This window comes from Leuciscus leuciscus (genome assembly GCF_965113295.1).
Source record: "Leuciscus leuciscus genome assembly, chromosome: 5".
Lineage (NCBI taxonomy): Eukaryota > Metazoa > Chordata > Actinopteri > Cypriniformes > Leuciscidae > Leuciscus > Leuciscus leuciscus.
This window is the reverse complement of record NC_138729.1, coordinates 23243313-23269046: the sequence shown is the minus strand read 5'-3', so window position 1 is coordinate 23269046 and position 25734 is coordinate 23243313. Positions and strand designations below refer to the sequence as shown.

Genomic DNA, 25734 nt, shown 5'->3' with positions numbered 1-25734 from the left:
CATTTTGATGTTTGAAATTCTCTAGGTTTTGACATAAATGCAGATATAAATGTAATAAAAAAATAAAAAAATAATAATAATTATCGATTTTCAAATATTGCACCTGTCAATACAGAACGAAATATTCTGTAGCCTATTTTGCCGTCAATACTGCCGACGTTGTCTTTGCTGTATCAGTAAGCTATATATTTACGTTTAACATGAAGTATAGGCCTTCCACAACCCTCTCCCCATATGTCGAACAAGGGTGATCCAATCACGTGAGCAGCGCCGCGTCAGACATGTTTCTGGTGTGCAAAGACATAGAAAACGCCACGCAGCTGACACGCAACAGAAACGCCACGCTCACACCACGCAGCCAGTGTGTAGCCGGCCTAAACAATATCAAGGACTGACAAGGAAGAAGTTACTATTTAAAGACCCCATGAACTCTTTCCATGTCTACTAACTTTGTCTATATGCGTTTGTTAACAGATATTGATGACTCATCCTTACCTGCACAGTTTTTTGTCCAATAAAATACTCTCCAGAATGAGAATGCCCCTCCCCCTAATTCGACCTGTACCTGACTAGCAAGTGGCAAATCCTGTTAATAGCTGTGACAACTAAAGCCTACTGGTTATTAAAAAATACAATCCCTTTAATATGTCATACCCAAACCTACTGTTATAAAAGAAAATATACTACTGTTCAAAAGTTTGGCGTTGGAAAGATTTTTTATGTTTATGAAAGAAGTATCTTTTGCTCACCAAGACTGCATTTATTTTACCAAAAAAATTAAAACAGTAATATTGTGAACTATTATTACAATTTAAAATAATTTAAATATATCAGAATTTTCAGCAGCTATTACTATACAGTCTTCAGTGTCACATGATCCTTCAGAAATCACTATCAATGTTGAAAACAGTTGTGCTGATTTGTGATTTTGTGGAAAACGTGATACTTTTTTTCAGGATTCTTTGATGAATATATCAATATAAGTTCAAAAGAACAGAATTTACTCAAAATAGAAATGATTTGTATCTTAAATCCCCTTACTGCCACTTTGGATCATATAAATGCATCCCTGCTAAATGAAAGTATTAATTTCTTTCAAAATACAAAAAAAAAAATAAACTTTTGAATGGTAGCATATGTCATCATAATTGCAAGTGATTTCATGGAGTCTTTAAAACATGGAGACATCTACTTAATCAAATCAGCAAATTAGTAAAACATTCATTAGAAACACATTTTTAATATTCGAAAACTATGTGACAGATGCTATCAAATCTGTAAAAGGTTGTGATGTAAATCTTCAAAATAAAGAAAAAACTAATAAAACAAAAAAATATTTGGTTTTATGGTTCTTCAGTTATCTTTGTGAATAACACAATCAAATTCAAAAAACAAAATCAAAAAAGGCAAAAATACTTTTTTAAGTGTGAAGAAAACAATTCACAAAATATTACATAAAAAAAAAAAAAGAAACAAAAGAATAAAAAAAATATATATAGCTTAAAAAGAAAAAGGAGGAATAACTGCACCAAACTGGCACCCATATTACCATTATCCGGGGTGGAAAACAGCCTACTTGCACTGGAGACCGTCTTGCCAATGTCAGCCAAAGAGCGAAGATTGGACTTCTTGGTCTGGTGGCGATGCTTCCTCAACAAGGTGTACATGACCTTATCTTTCAGGTCAGCTTTCAAGAGACCATTCTCAATCTGACTGTCAGTGATCATTTCTGAAAGAAACAGAGTGAATAGCAAACAGAGAAAGGTAGACCGTGAGAAAGCAAAATGAGGGTTAGAAGAGACCTGCCTAATGGTTATTTCACTTCTACAGATTTTGAGGAGCTAATTGCACCCCATCAAAACAGAGCAATTTTTTTTATTTAAATATCAACTTTACATAACTCTGTTCTTAAAACTTTTAACTAGAACTTGAAATTGAACTCTCTGAAGGAACTTGAAGTCAGCGTCAGTGAAGCGACACATTGCGTTCTATTCTTAGTCTTTAGAAGTGGACTTCTAATGAGGCAGTGGCTTGTGCATAAGATTGTCTGGTGGTTCCTGTAAGCATCTATTTTTATAAAAGAGGGTCAAAGACACGAGGCCTGGGCCCTCAGGCCCTTTTTGTGAATGGTTTGGCCCTTAATGGCTGATCCTTCAATTCATTTTTATCTCAAAAGGCGCTCTATGAGGTTGACTGAGCTTAACTCAGCCAAACTTAAGATTTACTGCAAATTGATAATAGGACTTGACACATCATGCTCTGAGTAAGAGATTCGGGTATGAGATTCAAGAATGTGAATTAATAAATCTCACTTGATTGGTGGCAGTGGTTACAATCTCTAACCAGCCATCTTAAATCCAGACAGCTGCAGTAAATGACTAATTTTTTCAATCAATCCTCTAAGGAAGCTCTTATGAAAAAATTACCAGATTCAAAATACTTTGCTAACAGTGCACTAGCGTTGTTTAACGGCCACACAATTTTCAACCTGATCTTCCTCACGCTCTGTCTGAATTCAGTATAAAAGAAATGGCCGCCCTGAATGGATGCAACCACCCGTGCATCTGAACCCAGAGTTACCAGCGGAGGTTGAGAGAGGAGTGTATTAAACAGAGCAATGAATGCATCCTGACATGTGAGCATTTGGAAAGCGAATAAATAGATGGGCTGTGCTGGCCGAGACAGTGAATGCATATCACACGTGCTATATCTCAGTCCGTACAGTACATTTGGAAAAGCTTTTTTTTTCTCTGAGTCTGATCTGATCTCAAATGTTATCTTTATGATCTTTCTTTTGCCCTGTCCACTGAGAGGGTGCCAGTGCTGGTGCCAGAGATCATGCCTTACAAGAAACCATTCTGCATGCTTTCACTACAGAAAAGGCAGCTCAAAATGTTATAATTATGTTAAATTATTTTCTAAAAACATGTACTTTCAGCCTTATTTACCTTGTCGTTCTAAAATAAAATGATAGGCTTATACATAAACAACACGTGAAATGACTGCAATACATTTTACTTTATTGAATCTAGCTGTTTGTGATAAAGAAACTGAAGTAAACTATTTTGGAAGTAATAAAAAGTTAAAGAAAATATTTGTTTTCAAAACTTGTTATAATGTAGTCAGTTACGTCATCGTTCTGCTCTTAAATCAGTCGGTCACTCAATTTGAGTTCACTTTGGTTCCATTTTGGTGGAAAAAGGGTATTTGAGTGCCATAGAGACTTTACATTTGTAATCAGAGCATCCACAACATTTTAAGTTAATTATCCTCTGAGTAAGCAGGACAGTCAAAGGCCAAAATGTCTGCAAAGGAAAAGCTTACCAACGACCCCTGGCAGTGTGGAGGCCTCTAGGTCCAGCATGATGGTGCCCTTCTCTATACACGTCCTAAGTTCAAAGAGACTATGTAGGGACAGAGTGGCCACATGTGGTTTACTCCATCGCTCCCCACCTTTTTCCACCTTCTCTTCAAACTTGATCCACCTTAGTAGAAGAAACAACAGAGACTTGAAGGTAATGAAGCTCAAATCAAGTCTCATGTGAACAGTTCTGTATGAAAGACAAGTGCAATGCGCAAGTAAACTGATCATTGATTGAAAATGTATTTGGTGCTCAACAAGTAACATTTCTTATTATTATTATTATCACAGTTGAAAACGGCTGTGCTTGTTAATATTTTTGTGGAAATTGAGATACAGAGAAATTTTTCAGGATTCTTTGATGAATAGAAACTTTAAAACAACAGCATTCAATTTAATGCATCCTTGCTGTATAATAGTATTAATAAAAAAAATTTAAAAACATACTAAACCCAAACTATATTCTTAAATCTACTGTATCAGAGACAAAATCCAGTCCCATACATCAAACTAGAGTCTAAAACAGCCCTCATATTGAGCTCTAATCTTTCCTCCTGTAAAACTTTATTCAAATTGATGAGCCGGCTTGAAAGGATTAAATAAGCAATCTCTAATCCTAAAATACACAAACAGGCTGTAATCTCATCTCCAAAACAATCTCTCAAATAAAGTCTTGATTGAAAATGAATAGATCAGCAGTAATAATTCCTGTACTCATTCGTAGTGATCTGTTAAATGGCCACTGTGGCATGTGATAATGGCCACTGATTGGGGACCACCTGGAGTGCTACTAATTTTAACATGAAACTGCCTCTCTCACTGAATGATCAAACCCATTCAAGAGCAGCACAGCTCCATAATTGATGTGTGCTGCATGCAAGACATGTCCTTCATCAGAGACCAAGTTTTCTGCTCAAATGAACTCACGATCACAGGGATTTAAAGCAACAGTGTCTGTTAAATGCTTGAGTGTCAGCTGAAAGCATCCATGTAATATTTCTAAACTGCTTCACACCATTCCCTAAAAAATAATCAGATGGGAAACATCCCTTTAGACACTGTCAGGCTTTTCAAATGTCTTCAGATACTGGCACCAAGCAGTCATTGGCAATGAGCCAGTACACTTGAATGTTCTTTTGATGAATTGTATGGAGCCTGTATAACAAGTCTGCAAGAGTAATCATAGCGGTCTATAAAGCAAACAGAACATAAGTGTACTATTTTTCCCATCTTCTCTAAAAATGCACTATCATTTAAAAGTTTGGGATCTGAACAATTATGTTTTTGAAAGAAGATTCTTATGTTCACCAAGGCTGCATTTATTTGATAAAAAATACAACAAAAAAGGTAATATTGTAAAATATTGCCATTTATTCCTGTTATGGGAAAGCTGAATTGTCAGCAGCCATTACAACTCACTTCAGTGTCACATGATCCTTCAGAAATCATTATAAAATGCTGAATAGAAAGCTGAAATGCTGAAAAACTGAATGTTCTTTTTTATTTATATTTTTTATTTTTGCCTTTTATTGGGACAGGACAGTAGAGAGTTGACAGGAAATTAGGTGGGAGAGAGACGGGGGATGGGATCGGGAAAGGTCCACGAGCCGGGACTCGAACTCGGGCCACCCGAGCACAACTACTAATTTTTTTTAAATGGAAATCTTTTTAACGCATCCTTGCCGAATAAAAAGTATACATTTCTTCTTTTTTTTTTACTCTTAAATGACCCTAAACTTATAAATTAACATAATTCCTCCAAAAAATTAGGACATCTGTTTGCAAATTTAAAATTAATAAAATGTGGGCAAAACATGAGATAAAATAATGCTATTAGAAACAAATAAATATTCAGGGAACCTTTGCTTTTTTCAACACCTTATACCTGCTAATAATACTGGTTCTAATAGCTCTGGTCCCTTTTTGAGTCCCAGCAAAGTCACGAGGTTCTTACCTCGCAGTTTCCTTCCACTCCATCTCCTGGCCATCAACAGATAGTAGCTCGTCCAACTCTGTGAAGAGCTGAGGAGGCGCTGGACTGTCATCGTCCTCTCCCAGCATGAATCGGATGCGCTCCGCAGCAGGTGAAACTGCAACAGGAAAAATACTGCGGGTCAGAGGCACAGGTACAGTCCTGCATATTTCCAGCTTGCCATCACTTATGCCATTAGGCCAGATATCCAGTTTTTCTCCAGAAGGAGGTGGAGGAGGAATCTTGACCGCAGACAGGTCTGAATCTGGGTCCACAGCCTGATTGGACTCAAATTTCATCTTCACCTCCTCTCCAGCCTCACTCTTCTCCACATTATTGTTCTCAGACATGTTCTCCAGGTTATTATCTGATGCATCCATCCTAAAACCCTCTTTAAAAACACTTTTGTTCCCCAGAACACGATCAAAGCTGGTGAGGATGGCTGAGAGTGGGAGGGAGGTCAAAGACACGAGACCCCACGCAGACAAGCAGCACTCAGACCGTCATTAGAGATCCTCCGTGTTGTCTGCTATCCCGTACACCCCACTCTAACACAGTGACACCTAGGTAGTTAAAAGGGGGTCCCACTTGTCACCCCAGAGCAATAGCCCGCCCATCGGCTGCTCCGGCTGTACCCCCTCGCCATTGGCCCTCCAACTTTGGCACCTTGCCCTGAGCCCCTCATTAACAATTAGGAAATGTTTCACAAACTGTTCATTCTTCACAAGAGGGCCTCGCTTTCCTTCTCTCTTGTTTTCTAATTTGAATATTTATTAGTTCTTGTGGAAAAGAGTAAACAGTCCCTAGTAAAAAAAGAATATATACCAAAATGTATTTAAAATACTTTTGTTCCATACGAAGTATAACGCATTGACATATTTACTGACATGTGTAATATTTGGAGTACTTCTGTATTGCACAATGCACATTTCTTAATATTACGAATAAAATGTGTTTAAATATCACTCTTAGTAAGGATAGAATGATCTCTGTATAAGATACTTAAATGCAAGATATTTAAAGTGTACCTAAAGTATACATGCAATAGTTCCACTTTAGCACAATCAAATAAGTATATCTTTAGTTGGACCTCAGCACTATTTCCGGATAACTAAAGGGTCAGTTCACTCAAAAATGAAATTTCTGTCATTAATTACTCACACTCAAGTGGTTCCAAACCCGTAAGACCTTCGCAAGACCGACGTTCATCTTCGGAACACAAATTAAGATATTTTTGATGTAATCCAAGAGGTTTCTGAACCACACATAGCAACGTTTTTGCAACTTTCAAGGCCCAGAAAGGAAGTAAAAACATTGTTAAAATTAGTGGTCGACCGATATATCGGCCGATATTTGGCATTTTTGAAATATCGGCATCGGCCGATAAGTTTTTCTGATTGGCCGATGTGTTGGAAGCGGGACTTTTATTTTGACGGCGCTCCGGACTTTTATTTTGACGGGCGGCGCTGAGAACACACCAGCGCCAGAAGAGAACGGCAACGGCAGCTCCTCAGATCAAACAAACAGCGCTCACTCACACACATTCTCTGTCTTCATTAACGATCTCTGTCAGTCATATCTAATACTTTGTTAGACAGAACTGGTAAACAAAGAAAGTAAATGGTATGCGAAGTAAGTAAAGTAAAGCGTTTGCTTTTATATTATTTGTAACAGAAAAGGCAAACAATCTCAGGCTAAAATACTTTCTCATTTGCCGTCAGCATTCAGCAAATGCGCATCTACGTCATTTAAACAAATCTCTGAATATCTAATAAAGATTTAATTTCACAAACCTTGCAGATTTAATTGAATCCAGCTGTGATATCTTGTGAAGTGTGCGTCTGCGAGTGACGGTCGGTCCGTGCGAAGTGAGTGAATGCGAACAGAAGATCAGCTTCACAGGAGACGCGATCAGAAAACCTTAAATCCTTCATTTTAAAATATGCTGATATATAACCAGTTGCCCACTGTCATATTCATATCTGTGATATATCCAGTTGCCAACTGTGTCATATTCATATTATTTTCACTGTGCTGTATGTAAAATTAGCGTTACCTTGTCTTTATTTAAAAAAAATATGATTACCAGCACGAAATTACCAGATTTACTGAGTGCCCTGTTACAGTGTTTACTTCCTTTATTCACATATTCATATATTTATAAACAATTACTTTGTGAAAAATACTGTAATAGGATTGCAGATTCAAGAAGTTGCCATCTAAAGTAAAAAAGCATGTTTATTTTAAAGATTTGTTTTCTAATTTATTTATAATTTATTAAATATTGATTAAAATAAATATAAAAATATCGGCCATCGGCCACCCTGCTCTCTAAGATATCGGCATCGGCAATCAAAAAACCAATATCGGTCGACCACTAGTTAAAATAGTCCATGTGACTACAGTGGTTCAACCTTAATGTTATGAAGCGACGATAATACTTTTTTGTGCGCAAAAAACAAGCAAAAATAGCGACTTTATTCAACAATTTCTTCTCTTCAATGTCAGGTAAACACAGAGCAACGCTTCTGGGTTGTACATCAGAATGTCGGCTCAGTATTGGCCAACTCCTGTGTCAGCAGCACACGCGTGCGTCGTGGTGCTCACGTGAACACCGCCAGCCAATAATGAGCCGGTGTTCTGACGTAGGACCTAGAAGCGTTGCACTGTGCTTTTTGAAGTGGGTGAACTTTTTTATAACTCATCCGTTTAAATTATATTAAGCCTTAAAGTTCAGCATAATTAAGGGCGTGGCCACTTGAGTGACAGGTGGATTGCCGCTGCTGTCACTACTAGCCGTTTGTCTGCTGTCTGTTAGCCGTCACGTCACCTCAGCTAATCCCGCCTCTTTGCCCATTTTCGATTATCCAGGAGTGACACGCTGCCAAGATGGCGACGGCCAGCTCCGCCCACTTTGGGCTTCAAATAAGCTCTTCAGAAACCGGCGGATGACATCACGGACACTACGTCCATTGTTTTATACAGTCTATGCACTGTTTTTTATATAATTTGCATTATCAAACAAAATAGAACTGGACATTTTAATATTTTTCAGATATCTCTGTAAGGTCAAAGGTCATGGTGACTATTCTTCAATACCTCTCCCTATTATTCAATATATGCTCAGAAAAAATTGGTACAAGTGATGTATGTAGCACTAGCTCAGTGTGAATAAACTGTCATAGGCATTTCGTATACTGTAATAAAAAGAGAAACTGACCTCTGATTCAACAACCATTGCTGATGTCATTGGCTTGAGTTGACATCTTCTAATGTTGATAACATCAAAATAAACATCATGGATACAATGCTGTTTGAGTAAATGAGTAATCTGATTGTACAGTTCAGCACTGAACCAGTGTGATTTCTGACGAAACCTCCAGACTGAATTACTATCCATAAAGCGCTTGTGTTTCTTTGAAAAGGTTATTAAACTACAGTATCTGAGTGGATAGAAGTACTGGATATAACACTAGCTTTCCAAAGCCAGTATTTCCCTCAACTTTTATTGCTTCTGATATGGTGAAAGGCAGGTCAGAGATGCTATCAGCAACTGAAAAAGTGATAACAGAATGAGAAGAAACTTTAAAACTACACTAGCCACAAAACATCAGTAATTCCAACATTTTTATAATACCATAACCTACGACACCTTTGTTCATATTGAACACTATTATGAGTTTACAAATCAAAACACTGTAACTGAGACTATAAAAATGTGGCAACTAATATACAGAGATTTTGCATTGATAGTCTGCCATGAGTTCCTCTTATCTTTGGTGAATTTTAAGATATTTCAAGAATTTAATACACACTTTTTCAAATACACTACCGTTCAAATGTTTGGGGTCAGTATTTTTAAGAAATGAATACTTTTACTCAGCAAGGATGCAATAAGCTAATCAAAAGTGTCAGTATAATGTGACAAAAGATTTCTATTTCAAATAAATTCTGTCAAATAATCCTAATTTTTTTTAATCAAAGTCTCCATAAAAATATTTAAATATAAAAATTCAATAAAATACATAAAAATAAGCTGCACAACTGTTTTAAACATTGATGATAATAACAAGAAATGTGTCTTGAGCACCAATTCAGTATATTATAATGATTTCTGAAGGATTGTGAGACACTAAAGACAGGAAATTATGCTGCAAATTCAGCTTTGCCATCACAGGAATAAATTAAATTGTACAATATATAAAAAAATAAACAGTTATTTTAAGTTGTAATAATGTTTCTGTATTTTTTTATCAAATAAATGCAGCTTTGTTGAGCATTAGAGACTTCTTTCAAAATCATAAAAAAAAATTCTTACAGACCCTAAACCTTTGAAACGGTATGTATCGACAAAATTGCAATACATTATGTTCATTGTTTAAAGTAAAAAAAATATATATCTCAAAGTTTAAAGTATTTATTTATTGATTATTTTATTATTTTTTAAGATATGTTCAGTTCACAGGAAATGACTAGGCAGTACTGTTTAACTCATTTGGGCCAATTCGGTGTCCCAACTCTGTTCTTCAAGTGACCCTGCGATGCATACAGACAACTCTGCTATGGATACCAAGCACTAAGCCTCAGCGGACACTCACTTCATGCTGTTGTTAAGCAGGGCCGGGACAGAGGGAACAAGCGAGGGAGGGAGAGAAAGAGGCATGGGTGAGTTCAGTATGGGAGAGAGCGCAAAGGACAGATAGAAATGAAAATCGCATCGTTCAAACAAAGTTTCAAAGCTGTGGGCTCTCTCGCCAAGAGCTACGACCCACACAAAGGGGACTTTGTCCATGCACCAGGGGCTTATGGGAAAAGCGAGGGGGAAGTATGCCCAGGGTCCAAAAAGGGACTTAGCTGAGCGGCCACTTTATGCTGGAGAGTCCCAATCTCACTAGCAAAACTGTGCAACATCCCACATGCAAACAGCAGTATCCCAATCCACATTCCTCTCACTTCATCTGAGAGCAAGTATTCAATGACATTCTTGCGCCATGCACAGACCAGAAAAACAATAATTCTCAATGCTCGTGGGTCTGTGAATTGTGGTGTTGAGGCAGTTACAAGCTTCCCACGTCTGTCTGTAGTAGAATTAATGGCCTTTGGAGCATTGCACATCCTGTATACTCACAGACATAGATTAAACTGCAGGCTTGGCAGCTTGTGGGCATTTCAAAGAGAATCATTCAGAATACACAATATTTTCATCAGAAGTCCTGCTCTCTTATTCTTTTGCTGATGGTGACGGTGCTTTCCAGAAAGAGGCCAATATTAAAGAAATAGTTTAATTGAGAAAATTTGTAATTCTGTATTTACTTAACCTTATGTTGTTCCAGACCTGTATGAGTTTCTTTGTTCTGTTGAATGTTGGTAACCAGACAGTTGACGGTAGCCATTGACTTTCATAGTATTTTTTTCTACTATGGAAGTCAATGGGGCCCATCAACTGTTTGATTGGCAACATTCTTCAAAATATCTTCTTTTGTGTTCAACACAAGAACTAAATTCATACAGGTCTGGAACAACATGAGAGTGAGTAAATTATGACAGATTATTTGGGTGAACTAACCGTTCAAGGCATAAAATACAACCAACAGAAGCAGATTTGATAGTACAGGTTTTCCCAAATGGGGGGTTCGTGAATTGATAAAAGGCAAATAATGAATTCAATCAAACGTAACATTAAAATTAAGAAATGGGGCCACACAATTCATTTAAAAAAAACTGAAATAACGATCTATCTTTTCAGATCGCTATTATCAAATCAAATGCTGTGATTTAATGAGAACTACATAGTTTCAGAGTGAAGAGCGGCTCTGTTCATTTACACATGTTCAGCTTATAATACCGTGCAGCTCAGTTTACAGTTCACAGCTGCTTCTCTCAAACGAGTCTGCGCAGTTGTGAACTCGGAGCCAGAGTCTGCGCAGTAGTGAACTCGGAGCCAGAGTCCGCGCAGTAGTGAACTCGGAGCCAGAGACCGCGCAGTAGTGAACTCGGAGCCAGAGTCTGCGCAGTAGTGAACTCGGAGCCAGAGTCCGCGCAGTAGTGAACTCGGAGCCAGAGTCCGCGCAGTGTTGAACTCGGAGCCAGAGTCTGCGCAGTAGTGAACTCGGAGCCAGAGTCCGCGCAGTAGTGAGCGTGAAGTGGAGGCCCCACCCACACTCCCACAGAAACGGTTAGTAGTTCAGTTTACTGCAGAACAACTCATTATGTCGGTGTGAAATAAACAGCTATGGAAAGGTAGAAATTAAAGTTAAAACTCCAATCTTGAAGTTTAATTTGATTGTTTAGTTTGTCTCACGTCCCATTCGATTACATGGAGAGGGTGGGGTTTATGAGCTATACTGCATCCAGCCACCTAGGAGCGATCTAAACGTTTTGGCTTCACTTTTCAGGACTTGTGCGGCACATTTGGTATGAGCAATAGTAATCTTTGTTTTAGCAATCCATTTTCAAACAATCATATGTATGTAACACTTTCACATAGTTTTTAGACTAATGATTGCGTTGCATATGAATAATTGCATGCAACATGTTTATTTAATTTTTTTATTTACATACAGTATATTTTTAAACATTTCTGTAAACCTGACAGCCATGCTATGTGTGAGTAGATTCACACTTCACTGGTTTATTGGCACAAAAAGGCATGATAAGAGTGTGTATTAAGAGGATGTCTTTTGTATTTTCTCCTAGCAACAGATGCTTGGCAGAAACACACGACTTGCCACATATCAAGACACAAAGAAGGTTTCAAGTCAACTTCCAAATGGGAAGCACAAATGGGGAAACACTTAAACTAGCAATAACTCAAAATAGTTGAATATAGTTTATTATAGGTTATCTAATAGTTCTCAAAACAAAAATATTTGTGCCTCTAATACTATGGTTTGTGCCTAGGTCTTACCCGTTATCAAGTTAATAACTACTATAAAAACTTATGACTCTCAACACTTTGGTTTACAACTAATAAATATTTAATTTGTAGCTTTCAGACTAACTCTTATGACAAAATGACGTGTCAAGTGTGATGTTTTCTGTCTCCTATGTCAGATGAAACATTTAGCCTGTAAGAAAGAAGTCAAATGCTGGTCATCACTGCTGTGTGTTTCACATCAGTCCAGCAGTGATGAGCACAACAGTGATTAAACACATTTGAGGCGTCACATGCCTGTGATGAGTGGCTCTTGTCTTTTGTTTGAGGCACAAAAGAGTTTTATTCAGAACAGCTATTGTTCTTTCACTTGACTGCCTCCCCTGCCATCTCCTACTGACTTCCTGACAGTAACTGATACCCTGAGCACACCAGAGCACAACTACCAATGTCTTCACAACAACTTTCCCACATCATGGAGAACGTCCACATCCTAATGATTCTTTGAATAGCTGTTTGGGACAGCTAACTGCCTGAGTTTTCATCTTCCTCTTTAGATTAAACTTTTCTACCCTATTAGTAACATTTTCTAGCACATATTATGTCAGATAAACATTTATTGTTATTCAGTATGTGATTATGCAACTGTTAGCGACAACAAGGGGACAGAATCGTCGATGACCCGTTAATCAGAAAAGAAGCCTCACATGCAGGACCCTTATGTCTGTTCTCCACTCTCATCAGAAAGTGATTAGATTGAGCCACTTAACACTCTCTGATTACCCTACGTGCCTGTCACATACCTCATGAGAATTTTACCATGACGTTTGTGTTGCTCTCTATAGATACAATTCAAATTTTGTGAAATCACTCTTTTGTTATCTGAAAATTAATTTCAACACTTGACCCTCCTCAGATGTCAGGATTAGAGCGGAGTCAACAAAGGACCAGGAATACATTTGGGTCTGACTTAAAACTGATGTTTTGAGAGGGATTCCATAATGGTAGCCCTGAGAGACTAATAATGAATGGAGAAATATATCACCAGAGCAGGGATTGACGCTTACTTTTTTTTTTTCCAAGGAGCACATCTGCTCCCAATTTGAAAAATTTAGGAGCCCATAAAGAACTTTAGGGGCGCAAAGACTAATGTCTTAAAGGCTTACGAGGAAACAAAGGATACAAAATTTACAAGCAAAATTATTTAATTTGAAGTTATTTAATAATTATGGAATTATGCATATTCTAAACATTGAATTAAATGCCAGATACAGTTTATTTTGTAACTGTCTAAAACAAGCAATTGCTTGGCAAAAAATCTGCAGTAATTATTGCGAATTGCTCTGAAACCGTGAGCAATTTCAAAAAGCTTCAGGCAACAGTGTCACATTTTACTTTGAACGTGCAGCTCTAATATTTATTTAATGAAATCATCAACTCAAGGAAACTTAAAAAACTTAAGTTGTAATGTAATAATCACATTAAAACCGTGTCAAGATTCCTGTTTTCCTGACTCGAATTTAAGACCTCCTAAAATTAAGAATTTGTTAAACCATTTAAGATATTTAAGATACTTATAACTGAATTTAAGACTTTTTAAAGACCCGCGGGGACCTACTTTTTATTCACACGTACTCCAAAATACATTTTACGGTTCACGCACAATTTCTTCCTTTCATGGAAAGAAAAGTTAAGTAATTAACTTTTTAAAACAGATAGTTATGGCCCTGGATTTCTAAATTCAAAATTTTAGGTATGTTGAAATTCACAATAGCCTATAGCAATAGTTTGTTATGGTCGGTATGGTACTCACAACACAAACAGGCACACGCACAAAAAGGAAAATACTATAATAAGAGTTTAATATAGATTGCTGGAGATTAAAAGCTGGAGAAAAATACAATACAAATTTGTCAATTTAAATGCAAACAACACAGAATAAACCAAGAAGAACTGTGAGCCATGACAGACCCTTTGCAGACAGTCCGGACGAAACCTGGCGACCGACCAACGGAAGCGAAGATGGGATAGGTGGAGACCCAGCCTGAGCCTAGGATACAACGATGAGACTGGGTGACACCGTAGATCCTGGAAGCCAAATCAGAGCCATAGTAATGAGCGGCCGAGATAGAGCGAGGGCGGTGGAGGACTGAGGTGCAGCCAGTGGGACAGAGGACCAAGGCGAAGCCGCAGGGAAGGTGGAGCCCGAGTGAGTCGAAGGAGTGGAGGGACGAAGTGCAGCTGAAGGGCCAGATGTCTATGCCACAGGCAAAGTGATACTGGGGGGCAAGAGGGAGCAGATTGGTCGACGGGCCAAGGTGCAGTGACAGGCTTGGGAGCCTGAGGTGAAGACAGAGGATCCACTTGCAAGGCGGAGCTGGCGACCGGAAGACCCAAGGAGGATCCGCGCAGCAAAGTGGAGTAAACTGAGGAGATGCAGAACTGAAGAGAGCCAGTGGAGACAGGGTCAAAGAACTGGCTATCTTGGGTAAAGAAGGCGGGAGAGGGAGGTTGGGTGGGACCAGCAGCGACAAGAGACTTCTGGGAATTCTCTCTTCCAGTTCCTCAAAACAAATAGGGACCTGGCACAGCTCTCCCTCAGCGATGGGCTCCATCCCATGATCGTGTAGTATACTCCACTAAAACACCTTCCTCACAGTACGTTGTTACCGGCTCACACACCTGGTCAGACTCTCTGTGGGGCTCGGACTCCAGAGCGAAGATGGCCTCAGTTTACAGCTCCAGCGCCGTCTTTGTGGCTGGCTCGGTTTCCAAGTCTGCTGAGGGTTTAGGCTTTTGGTCCAATTAGGGAGGAGGCTAAAAGACTGGCTGCGCTCTGGGTCTGGACTGGGGCTCCTCAGCTAGGCAGACAGTGAACGGTGAGCAGCAGCTCACCAGCATCTACTCCACAAATTCTATGAATGTCACTTGAGGACCATCGGCGGGCAGGCGTTCCATAGTTGGCTTGTTCAAACTAGCCCCCAAAAAAAACATACACAAAGAGTAGTCTAGGAAGTTTGTAAGGCACGTCAGATGAAAAATAGTCTATTGTGTGGTCCTCGAGGGAACGTTGCTCCTGCTCCACGCAGAGCAAATGGACTGCAGGTAAGTCCATGATGTTATAAATTATAATCCTTATTTGCGGTTCGGTGTTCTGTTACGGTTGGTGTTGTAAGCAGCACATATGGACAGGAAAATACTAGAATAAGTTATTAATATAGATTGCTGGAAATACAAAATCAAAAATGCAGGAGAATACACATAATTCAACATAAATGGAAACACCAAACAAAGAACTGTGAGAACTCAAGGCTTAAATACACATGGGAAACTCATGCTAAATTAATAAACCATGGAGACAAACTAGGAACACAGACGAGCAGGCAGATAGGGAAAACAAAAACTAAAACACAAATTTACACTATGGTTCAAAACTTTGGGGTCTGAACTAGGGATGTAATGGTGAGGAAAATCGACACACGACAACACCGGTAATACCAGTATTCACCAGTTGGAGTTTTTCCATTTTTTTCACCTTGCTTTTAAATTGCTTAAGAATGCCGTGTGGCCGTTCGCATTTTACTTCATTTCGGGGGCGGCAATTGCTTAAATGGTGGGTTCATTATTATTCTTAATGAAAAAACACAACAACTAAACAGTACAATGACAAAAATGCTTATATTAAAACAGAACTTTTATTAACAAAACAAATAAAATAAATGATATCTGACTCCTGCTGCTGATCTGTGCTGTGACTTTCCTTCAGACAAGCAGACATGATTTGTTTTTAATTGTAGGGTCTGTTCTTTAACTGAACTGAAAATGATTTTTATTACTATAAAAAAATCAAAACAGTGGGGGGCGGTGCCGTGGTGGGAAAATTATGTAATCAGTGTGTGGTTGAACACCGTGTAATATCGGTAACACTGACTGTTGCAGCAAGCCTAGTCTGAAAATAAAAGTGTTTTATGTTCACCAAGCCTGCATTTATTTGATCAAAGTATACAGTAAAACATTAATATTGTGAATATTATTAATATTTAAAATAACTTTTTTTATATTTTTATATTTTGATGGTCAAAGTTGAATTTTCAGCATCATTCTCTCAGTGTCACAGTCATGATCCTTCAGAAATCATTCTAAAACCGATTTGCTGCTTACTGTGGAAAGTGTGATACATTTCAGTATTCTTTGATGAATCGAAAGTCCAAAAGAATAGCGTTTATTTGAAATATAAATCTTTGTAGCATTCTAAAAGTCTTTACTGTCACTGTTGATCAATTTAATGTGGTTTTGCTGAATAAAAGTATTAATTTCTCCAAAAAAAAAAAAATGCCACCAACTACATCTGGTGGAAAGATAGAAATTATTGAATTTGCTTGACATAATAATAAATAAAATACATACAATTTTAATGAAAACAGTGTCCTTTTTTTATTATGTAGTGCTTAATAATATAAAACACTCAAGACGATGGTGTATTGTGGCCAATAGGCATTAGGCTTAATTATAGCAGATGAATAAAACAGAGAACCAAAACTTTCAGTGGAAGATAAATCACATGCAATTTTAAGACTACATAATAGACCGAGATCACTGTGCATCATAGTAGTGATAATACACAGTGTTGGTCTATTTGTATTCACACATATCCGAGTGTGATCTGGTCACTTCCTGGTCATTGGGAATAGTGTGTGGGTAGACATGTGGTCAGCTATAAGCACCTTTAATCCCAAACATCCCCCAAAGCATGGTCAGAGGAAGCAGCATGTCCAGACACTCTCTATGTTTCAATAATACATGTTCAACTGCTGCCAAATATTATCATACACAAAGCTGACAAACATGTATACACTAGAATGTGATAATCCATCCAAAACAACATTCGACTAAACAGTGTTTCCACATTCACATGCAGACCAGATTATTCATTACTATTGTAATAGCAAGGAGACCATTATTTTGTTCATGTCCGATATTAACTAACTAGTCAAGAAAATAAAGATTTGTTATTGCTGGCAATCACATATGTGGGTCTGACTTAGGAAGGTAAGATTAACTAATTATAACCTGCAGTGGAGGAAGAGAATAACTATAGTTGAGAGGATTACAGTGCACCAGCCCTCCTGCCTCTGGGTTTAAGAGATCTCCTGTGGGACATCCTACTCAGTAGAGGGTCTGACTGGCTCACATTGATGACGTTTAAAATTATCAAGAGACACAGAGAGAAGGGACAGAGCATCCGTTATAAATCAAGTCAAAACTAAAAATAATCTTTTAATCTTAAAATATTTATGTAAAAAAAAATTAAAAAATTCAGTGGTGTAGTGAGAACGTCTCTGTGACTTTTCTTGAATAAAGGTTTTGCTTGGATCCTCTCAATGCAAAAAAACAACAATGCAAAACACACACATACCATGTCACTCATGCCGTTTTCATTGAAGCAAGCACATGTCACTCTGAGATCACGCTGCACGCACACACACAGAAGCATTCAGGAGCACACTGTCCCGCAACTTTTATTAATATAATAGCTTCACTACTAAATCCCTATGTTATATTTCTCATTAACGAGGGGGTAAAATTGCTGGTTTTGAAGTAGTTAAACTCACAGCTTCATTGTTAATAAAGAGACGCTGAACAGACACAAGAAAACACATGTGCATCTCTCATCTCTTGCTCTCTCTCTATAATGATTTTTAAAAAATGCTACAATTCATTAATTGAAATAAATGCAATATTACGCAGTATTTTATCTCTTAGTGTATTTACATGCACCCTCATTATTGCGATTATAATGGGATTTTGGCAATATTACATTTAAACTATCTCATGTAAAAGCAAACTTCGATCAAACTAATGCGATCAATCTCAATCATAGTAACCATATTCAAATTAAACTATCTTTATGCGTTTTGTGTGGTTTGCTTATTAATTCCTAAATGAGCAATCATTACAGTTTAATACTGCCGGGGGGACACTTAACAAGCTGAAACATTCTAAGACTGAACTGAACACACTTACAGACTTTTCAACGACTGTAGCAGATTTTAACACCGACTGTGAACACCGACTGAACGCAACTGTGTCTGACTCGGCGCGTTTAGGCATGATCAGTCGTAAGTATCAAATTACATTTATAATCAGCCTTACAGTCGTTAAGTGTGTTCCCAGCTTAAGCGTTATGTTAACGGTCTTGTGGAGTGATTCACCAAGCGTATAAGCCGCAGCATTTACACAATTGTGTTCAGATATTAAAACATGCGATCTCATGGCTCTTAAACAAATGTACTTGTCCTGGCGGGGTCCAATCTCGTTCTGTCTATTTTCATATGTACAAATGCATATCTGCATGCAGCAGCTTGTTTTCTCCCTCAGCAGCACGTGTATATGGGCAGATGACGTGACGCATGTTTTTTCTGTAATCAAGTCTAAATGTTTATTGAACTGCATTTCTCAATTAAAACAACACATGCCATTGGGGCATAGAACAATTTTATTTAAATATTATGATTTTGGGACGTAAAATTTATTTGGTGTTGTTCATATTTCAAGGTGAATAGCAAAATGTCCTGCGGTGTGACTGTAACATTGATGACTCATCAAATGTAAATATTAGTAAAATAAAGCAGGTATGCTTGGAGCAGCTAATAAATGCCTTGGCATTTTTTTGTATGCATTTACTTACTTAACTTAAGTTTTCAAAATGCTAAAAAGTACTAAAATAATATTTACAGTACATTTAGTTTTGAAACACAAATGCTGTCCTGCAGTGTGACATAGGATATTAGATTTGTGTACTGGCAGTTACATGGACAGCCATAGGGGTCCTTTAGTCAAGCCCCCTACCAGGAAGTCCCCCAGATGTTTGGATGTGCTAAGGAGGTTAAAATGTGAGTGTTAATCTCTTATTAATTTGATATATTTGATCATTTCTGTCAGACCATGAACGTGTCCATTTTTGATAGTCCTGTGGTGTGACTGATCTAGACTGATCTAGTTCGAGAAAAAATAAAAATATTTTTAAAAAAGAATCATATTCAGGTTTAAAACAATGAACTTATTCAGTTACTGTAATGCCCAAGGTCAGTCTTGTATAGCAATTACTCAAAATGGCTGCAAAAGTGAAAAAGTCCTGTGGTGTGACATAATTAAATCAGATGTCTAGCTAGATTCTCGTCTGTTATGTTTGCAATATTAAACATAAATATAAATATATCTCTGTCTCTCTATATATATTAAACAAATATTGTAAATATTATATATAATATACCTATATTATACATATATTAAACATAAATATATATCTGTCTTCATTATACATAATATACCTATATTATACATATATTAAGCATAAATATATATATCTGTCTTCATTTGTTTGTTGTATGTGTATGTTAACAGTCACTGATCATTGTTTTTAAAGTGATTTGTCAGTTTTTAGGCATGAGTAAAGAAAGGACAAGGAGGTACAGGGAAATGATGAAGTCAGATTTCTCTTGTTCACTGGAATCTTTGTTCAAAGAGCTGAATTGATGATTTTAACATGCTTTTAATTCTTTTAGCATGATTTTAATGACTTTCCCCTGAGAAACAAGATATTTGTTTAGTCTTTTAAGTTAAAAATAGAAATGAATGGTCTTTATGACTGGGTCTGATCTGACACCTCCAAAATGTTAATTATTCAGTATGTCTTGTTCACTATGTTTTTAGTTCAAATTCATACACTAAGTAATAAGATTGTACTGATATGGTGGATTTTCATTAATGTTCAAATAGAGATGCAAATGAATTTGTTTGTTACAAAAGTATTCAATAAATTTCACCATAAATGTTCATGCAGTGTCTCATTTTGTCCTGTGGTGTGACGGGATGTCCTGTGGTGTGACATCACTTCAAACACAATTAAACGACTTTTACTATGTTAACTAGCTTAAATAATTATATGCATTTGAAAACATTGCATAATATAACCATATAAAAAAATAATAAACATTTTCAAATATTTTTTCTCATTTTAAACAATATTTCCACTGGATTGAGTGGTAAAAGATGGCACAAGCAAAGAATATAATCGAAAAACAGCTGTGAAAAAAAAAAAAAAGCAGAATTTTAATGATCATTCTTTAAGAATACTTGTTAAACATAAAACATACCTGATTTGTATTTGAAATTAATAATATTTCAATATTTGAATTTTATAGTAATGTCATGTCACACCGCAGGACATATTTTGCCTGGAGCTGTGAGAAAAGCTTAATAAATTACATAATGAGAAAAAAAATCTGCTAACCTCTAACAGTTTCAAAAACAACAGTATTTGTACTTTACAAATTCATACAATTCTTAAGCAATTTAGAACTTTGTTTTAAAAAATGCTGTTTCACCCTTATTTGTCATCTACCCATATATGTTTGTATTGTTTATTTCTTCCATTAACCTGTGCAACTGTGCAGGGTGAAAAGTTGCTTCACAAATGTATTTAATGTATGACACATGTGCAGCAGCAGCATGTCTTACATGCTCACAGCAATGTCTGTGAATGTACTGCAAAAGAAAGTCTCAGTACTTGCTCAGTACAGCGGCTGCAGGGTAGCAGATCTATTCCGCCAAGACCAAATATATTAACATTACCATTACATGCCAATTTCTCAAAGAGTTGTCATTACAAAAATGCATCACAGTGAGCATAAGACAGTGAGCATAAGCATAAGAGTCATATTTTAAATAGCTTTGAATATAAAATTCTCAGAAAACAATGGGCAGTTGCCTCTAACTGTAAAGCTCACATCAGATCATTAGCAATGATCTCACACAACACAGAGGAGAGTTTCCCGCCTATATTTGGACGCATGAAAATGAACCATAGTGCTGAATTGGAGGTACTAAGGCATGTTTTTAACTGGAGGAAAAGAAAACGGAATAAGACAGGGAGGTTTCTTCAGCACTAAAAAATACAGTTAAGGGTGACGGCAGCTCAAAAGACTATGACTTCAGAGCACTGAAGCAGAATTCATCCTAAAAACAAGGCCAGTTTAAAGAGATACATTATATTCTGGCTTTATTTATTCAATCTTATGTCATTCCAAATTTGTATGGCTTTTTGATTGCAACCAATATGCTGGTCAATCCTTTTCATGCAATTACAAAAAAAACAAGGCCTGGAGGTTTCTAGCTTCATCAAATTACCTTAAAAGTGGTCTATATGACTGGTAAGCTGCAATCAAAGTACTCAAGTCATTTGAAAGCTTTGAGAGATGAACACATTTAAATGTAATTTTTACTGACAAATAATCTTCCCCTCCAGGTTAACTGCTGCAACCTAATCTGTTGATTCAGTTTTGTGAATCAACAATTCATTGAAAAGACATGACTCCAAAAGAACGATATATACAGAAATCATGCATGCATCATGCATTCTCTCAAGAAAGTCATATAGACAGATTTTATGCCGCCTTTTTGTAATTTTGAAGATTGACTCACTTTTATTATACTGAAAGGGATATTCTTAAAAAAAGAAAACTTAGTATTCCAAAGAAAAAATGAGTTTTTTTCATTCTTGGGTAAACTATTCCTTTAAGAAGCAGGGATATGAACATATTCAGAACATTTCGTGCTTGCAATTTATTTTATTTATTTTACATTATACTGTTCACATTTAAAAAAGATTTATGATGTTATTTGTTGCAGCCTATAAAGAGGAAGATTGATACTAACAAACATGCATCCGGATTAGGGATAACAATCAGGAAGTAATCCATCTACAGACAAAGGTCAGTACTCGCACTGCTCAGGGTCAAAAGGCAAGGAGCCAGAACATTGTTACATGTGGTACTGCCCTAATCTTCTGTGTTATATCAATTTACATCAGAAAATCCATTGCATGGGAAAAGCAGACACTGACACACTTTACAACAATATTTGTGTCGACAATTTTGCATGTACAAAACATATACGCGTATAAAAATGAGGTTTGATTCTTTGTGTAAGAATGTATGAGAGCTCACTCTCACTTTCAGTTAACTTCTACTTAAATGCAAGAAGACCTAAACAGGAAGTCCCGCCCCAAATTCACACCATTAGTTGAGCCAGAAGTTAATTTGTCCAAATGACCTACAAATAGCTTACTTATACCGGTAGTTGTGTGCATATTGAAATAGTATAGGAGAAGGTATTTTAAAGGGATGGTTCGGAGTAAAATTAATCTAGGGTCCTTTGCACCATGACCTCGAGCCTGTTTGGCTCGAGGTCATGGTGCAAAGGACTCTAGGTTGATTTTACTCCGAACCATCCCTTTAAAATACCTTCTCCTATTCTAAAATATTTGGGTTAATGCGTTCCTATGGAGCTAAAAAGGAAACACATAGCAATAAGGTTCAATTTGTTAACATTAGTTAACTACATTAGATAACATGAACCAACAATGAAAAATACTTCAGAAGCATTTAGTTTAATAAAATTTTTAGTTAAAGGTACAATATGTAAGAATTTTGCATTAAAATATCCCAAAATCTCAAGGCCAGTGTTATATATTTTGTTAAGTTGATTACTTACAATATCCCACATTTTTCCAACTATTTTTAAATCGTGATAAAATTGCGATTTTAACCAAGGAAACGGGGCGTTAGAGCAGGGGGGAGCTGGGATTCGCCAGTCAATTGCGTCATATCCGCGTTACCCTCGGTTTCCGCTCGTCCTGGACAAATGCGGAAGTTGTAGTTGTAGCGTCTATCAAGCAACAAACTTTAGCTTGTTTCGTGCTGTCGTTATGGAACACAATTATTCTTTACCGATTGCAGCTGGTTCTGTCGACAAAGCATGCTTAATTTTATATTTTCCAAATGTAGCATTCGGTAATAGTTATGTTTATGTAAGGAAAGTATTATTGCTTTAGATTTGTGTTTAGTTTATTGACATTGTTTATCACGTTATGATGGTGTTATGGCCATGTAAATAAATATAGCATGTGTTATACATAAAGATTAATCAGTATTTTGGCAAATGATGTGGGTATGTTCGAATATACTTTTACAATTGTTTAGAACACGTAAAACTGCCCCGCGTTATCACAACAATGAATTCGACATACAATAACATCTATGATAACCAATGTAGTATTAAACCTTACTTTTCTTACGGTTAATTCATTTTAATGAAATAAAAGTGTGATGAGGTTCAAGAGTCAGGAAGGAAGAAGACAGGGATCGGCGTGACTGGGACTCGTACTTTATTAAAATAAAATAAAACAAAACAAAACAAACAAAAGTCGCGCACAACACTGTGGCAACCGCGACGGCACAAACGCTTAAAAAATGAGAGCTCGGATCCACCGGTTTTCTTTCTCGGCGTCCAATTTTCTCTCCAGTTTCTCTCTCGTTCCAGCGCAGCTTATAAGCGGTCTCTCCACGCCAATAATACTGCAATAAGACACAGGTGTTCGTCATTTGCACTTGACCTACTCGCTCGTCTCGTTTCGTTTCTCTCTCTCTCCCATTACAGACCGCGCTGAACGACGCCCCTCGCCACAAAAAGCATGTCATTAAACGCAGCATTTATAAAAATAGAACTTTACCTCATCCATGAACATGATTTTTCGATTCCCATCTGACTGATTTACATCCACGGTGGAGTTTAAAACAACAGTTCCCATCATCAAGCTACGCCGTTGTTGTTGTTTGGAATGTAGCGCCCTCTAGCGGCAAAAAAATCATGCATATTGTACCTTTAATGTTAATTTAATATATTATTAAAACCAAAAGTTGTGTCTGCTAATATTATTTTTTTTTTTATTAACTAACATTAACAAAGATTATTGCATAATGCATTAACTAATGTTAACTAATGGGACCAAATTGTAAAGTGTATTGTAAAACATGTTTTTGATAAAGGGAATTCAGAGGATAAATTGAAAGCCCAGAAATGGTAAGTCAGGTGAGCTCTGGGTCGACATCACTGTCAAGTTCTTGATTCTGCTTGGTTGCACTTGAGTTTCCATTAGGAGCTGAATACGTTTCAGATTAAGGTCAATAACCGAGTTTGTGCAGAGTCAGCACAGTAAACTGCACTAAAACCTCAGCAGATTTATATATAAGAATAATTCAGCCAAAACTGTGTCTTATTTACTCACCCTCATGTCGTTCCAAACCCTTATGCTATTATGTCTTCAGTGGCACACAGTCAAAATCAAATCAAACTGTCTTTCAAAGCAAACACAGCATCAAACGTCATTAGTTCTCAAGTGTCAAGTAACCAGAAATGATGATGTCAAACCTGTACACTATAGGTGCCATATTTAATTTGAAACCTGCAGTGGAGGTGAAGGTAAAGTTGTAAAGTAAAATATAGAGCACAAATCATAGGAACTACTTTTTGGAGATTGACAACCCTGTTTACTATAAGCCAGTGTCTTTGTATGGAAACATTCTGTGTGAAGACTCTTTTGAAGATCACTTTTGTGTGTCCCACTGAAAAATAAATAAATAAAACTGAATGAAGGTTTAACTTGTCATAATGGTGAGTAAATGACAATAAAAAATTAAACCCACTTTTTTTATTTACTTTGAACAAGTCTATATGGCCACTGCACGGTTTTAAGGCAACATTTTCCTTATATGACCTTGGAATCATCATGTACTTTCTCAGCCTCTCCCTCACTTAAGTGATCCCTTTCACCTCCTCTCTTCCTCCTCATTCTCCCTTTCAGCTATCACATCATTAGAGAGCATTCAAAGTCCTGGCATCCAAATCAACAGAAACGCCTCCTAAGTGATCCTCCCTTGGGCGTATAATACCTCACCATTAGATATCTCAGAGACACACATACTTCCCTCCTTCAGCGGCTCACGTCAGGCAATCGTGACCCATTTGGATGGTTATTACTTACACGCAGGGGCCCTAGCCCTGTCTGTCCAAACACACTCATCTGCTGGCTAGGCAGCTCTGGATATCTGTTCTGACAAAGTAGAGTCAGCAGCAGCCTTGGCTTTTAGCTGTGAGTCTATGTGTGTGTGTGTGTGTGTGTGTGTGTGTGTGTGTGTGTCAGTGTGTGTTTGTGGCTCTGTGAAGGAGCCCTCAGCATTAATGTGAACTGATGGCTCTTTGGCAAGCGCTTACTGAGTGGTTTGAGGATGCTGTTGCTGGCCTCCTCATTGTTCTCTGCGTCTGACCTGTCCGAAGTGTTCTCAGTCACTTTCTCCTTTCTGTCCTTGTGACTGGTGCGCCGGCGATGACGTCTCCGTCGACGGTAGCTCTTGGGCACATGCACACCGATGTATATGGTGTGGTGACCTGAGAGAGTAAAATTGAGAAGATAAGTCAGGCTATTTAGATCACATGACATCACCCAAACCTAAGAGACACAAAAAGACTCCAGAAAACAATTGCTCTTCAGCATAAGCACACTGCAAAAAAAGTGTGTTGTTTTTCAGTAAAAAAAAAATGGACCACAAACATTTGAACATTAGTGTAAATTGTCTTGGAAATAAAATGTAAAAAAAAAACTTTAAAAAAAACTTCTGCATTAACCTT

The 25734-nt window shown here is 37.3% G+C and overlaps 1 protein-coding gene and 1 long non-coding RNA gene across 7 annotated transcripts in view; one reads left to right on the top strand and one right to left on the bottom strand.

The window, feature by feature from the left end:
* slc4a4a (solute carrier family 4 member 4a) overlaps positions 1–25734 on the bottom strand; it is a 68240-nt gene that overhangs the window by 28711 nt on the left and 13795 nt on the right. For 5 of the 6 annotated variants that reach the window (XM_082169995.1, XM_082169997.1, XM_082169996.1 and 2 more), the window contains 4 exons: positions 25321–25494; positions 5316–5451; positions 3325–3485; positions 1550–1729 (listed from right to left, as the gene is read on the bottom strand). In XM_082169995.1, coding sequence (XP_082026121.1) covers positions 1550–1729; positions 3325–3485; positions 5316–5451; positions 25321–25494 — 651 coding nt within the window. The remainder of the gene's footprint in view (positions 1–1549; positions 1730–3324; positions 3486–5315; positions 5452–25320; positions 25495–25734) is intronic. The other variant, XM_082169998.1, reaches the window with a different exon arrangement.
* Positions 5458–8324, top strand: LOC309499044. The gene is made up of 2 exons (XR_014206118.1): positions 5458–6659; positions 7724–8324. It is a non-coding gene; the product is annotated as an uncharacterized lncRNA (long non-coding RNA).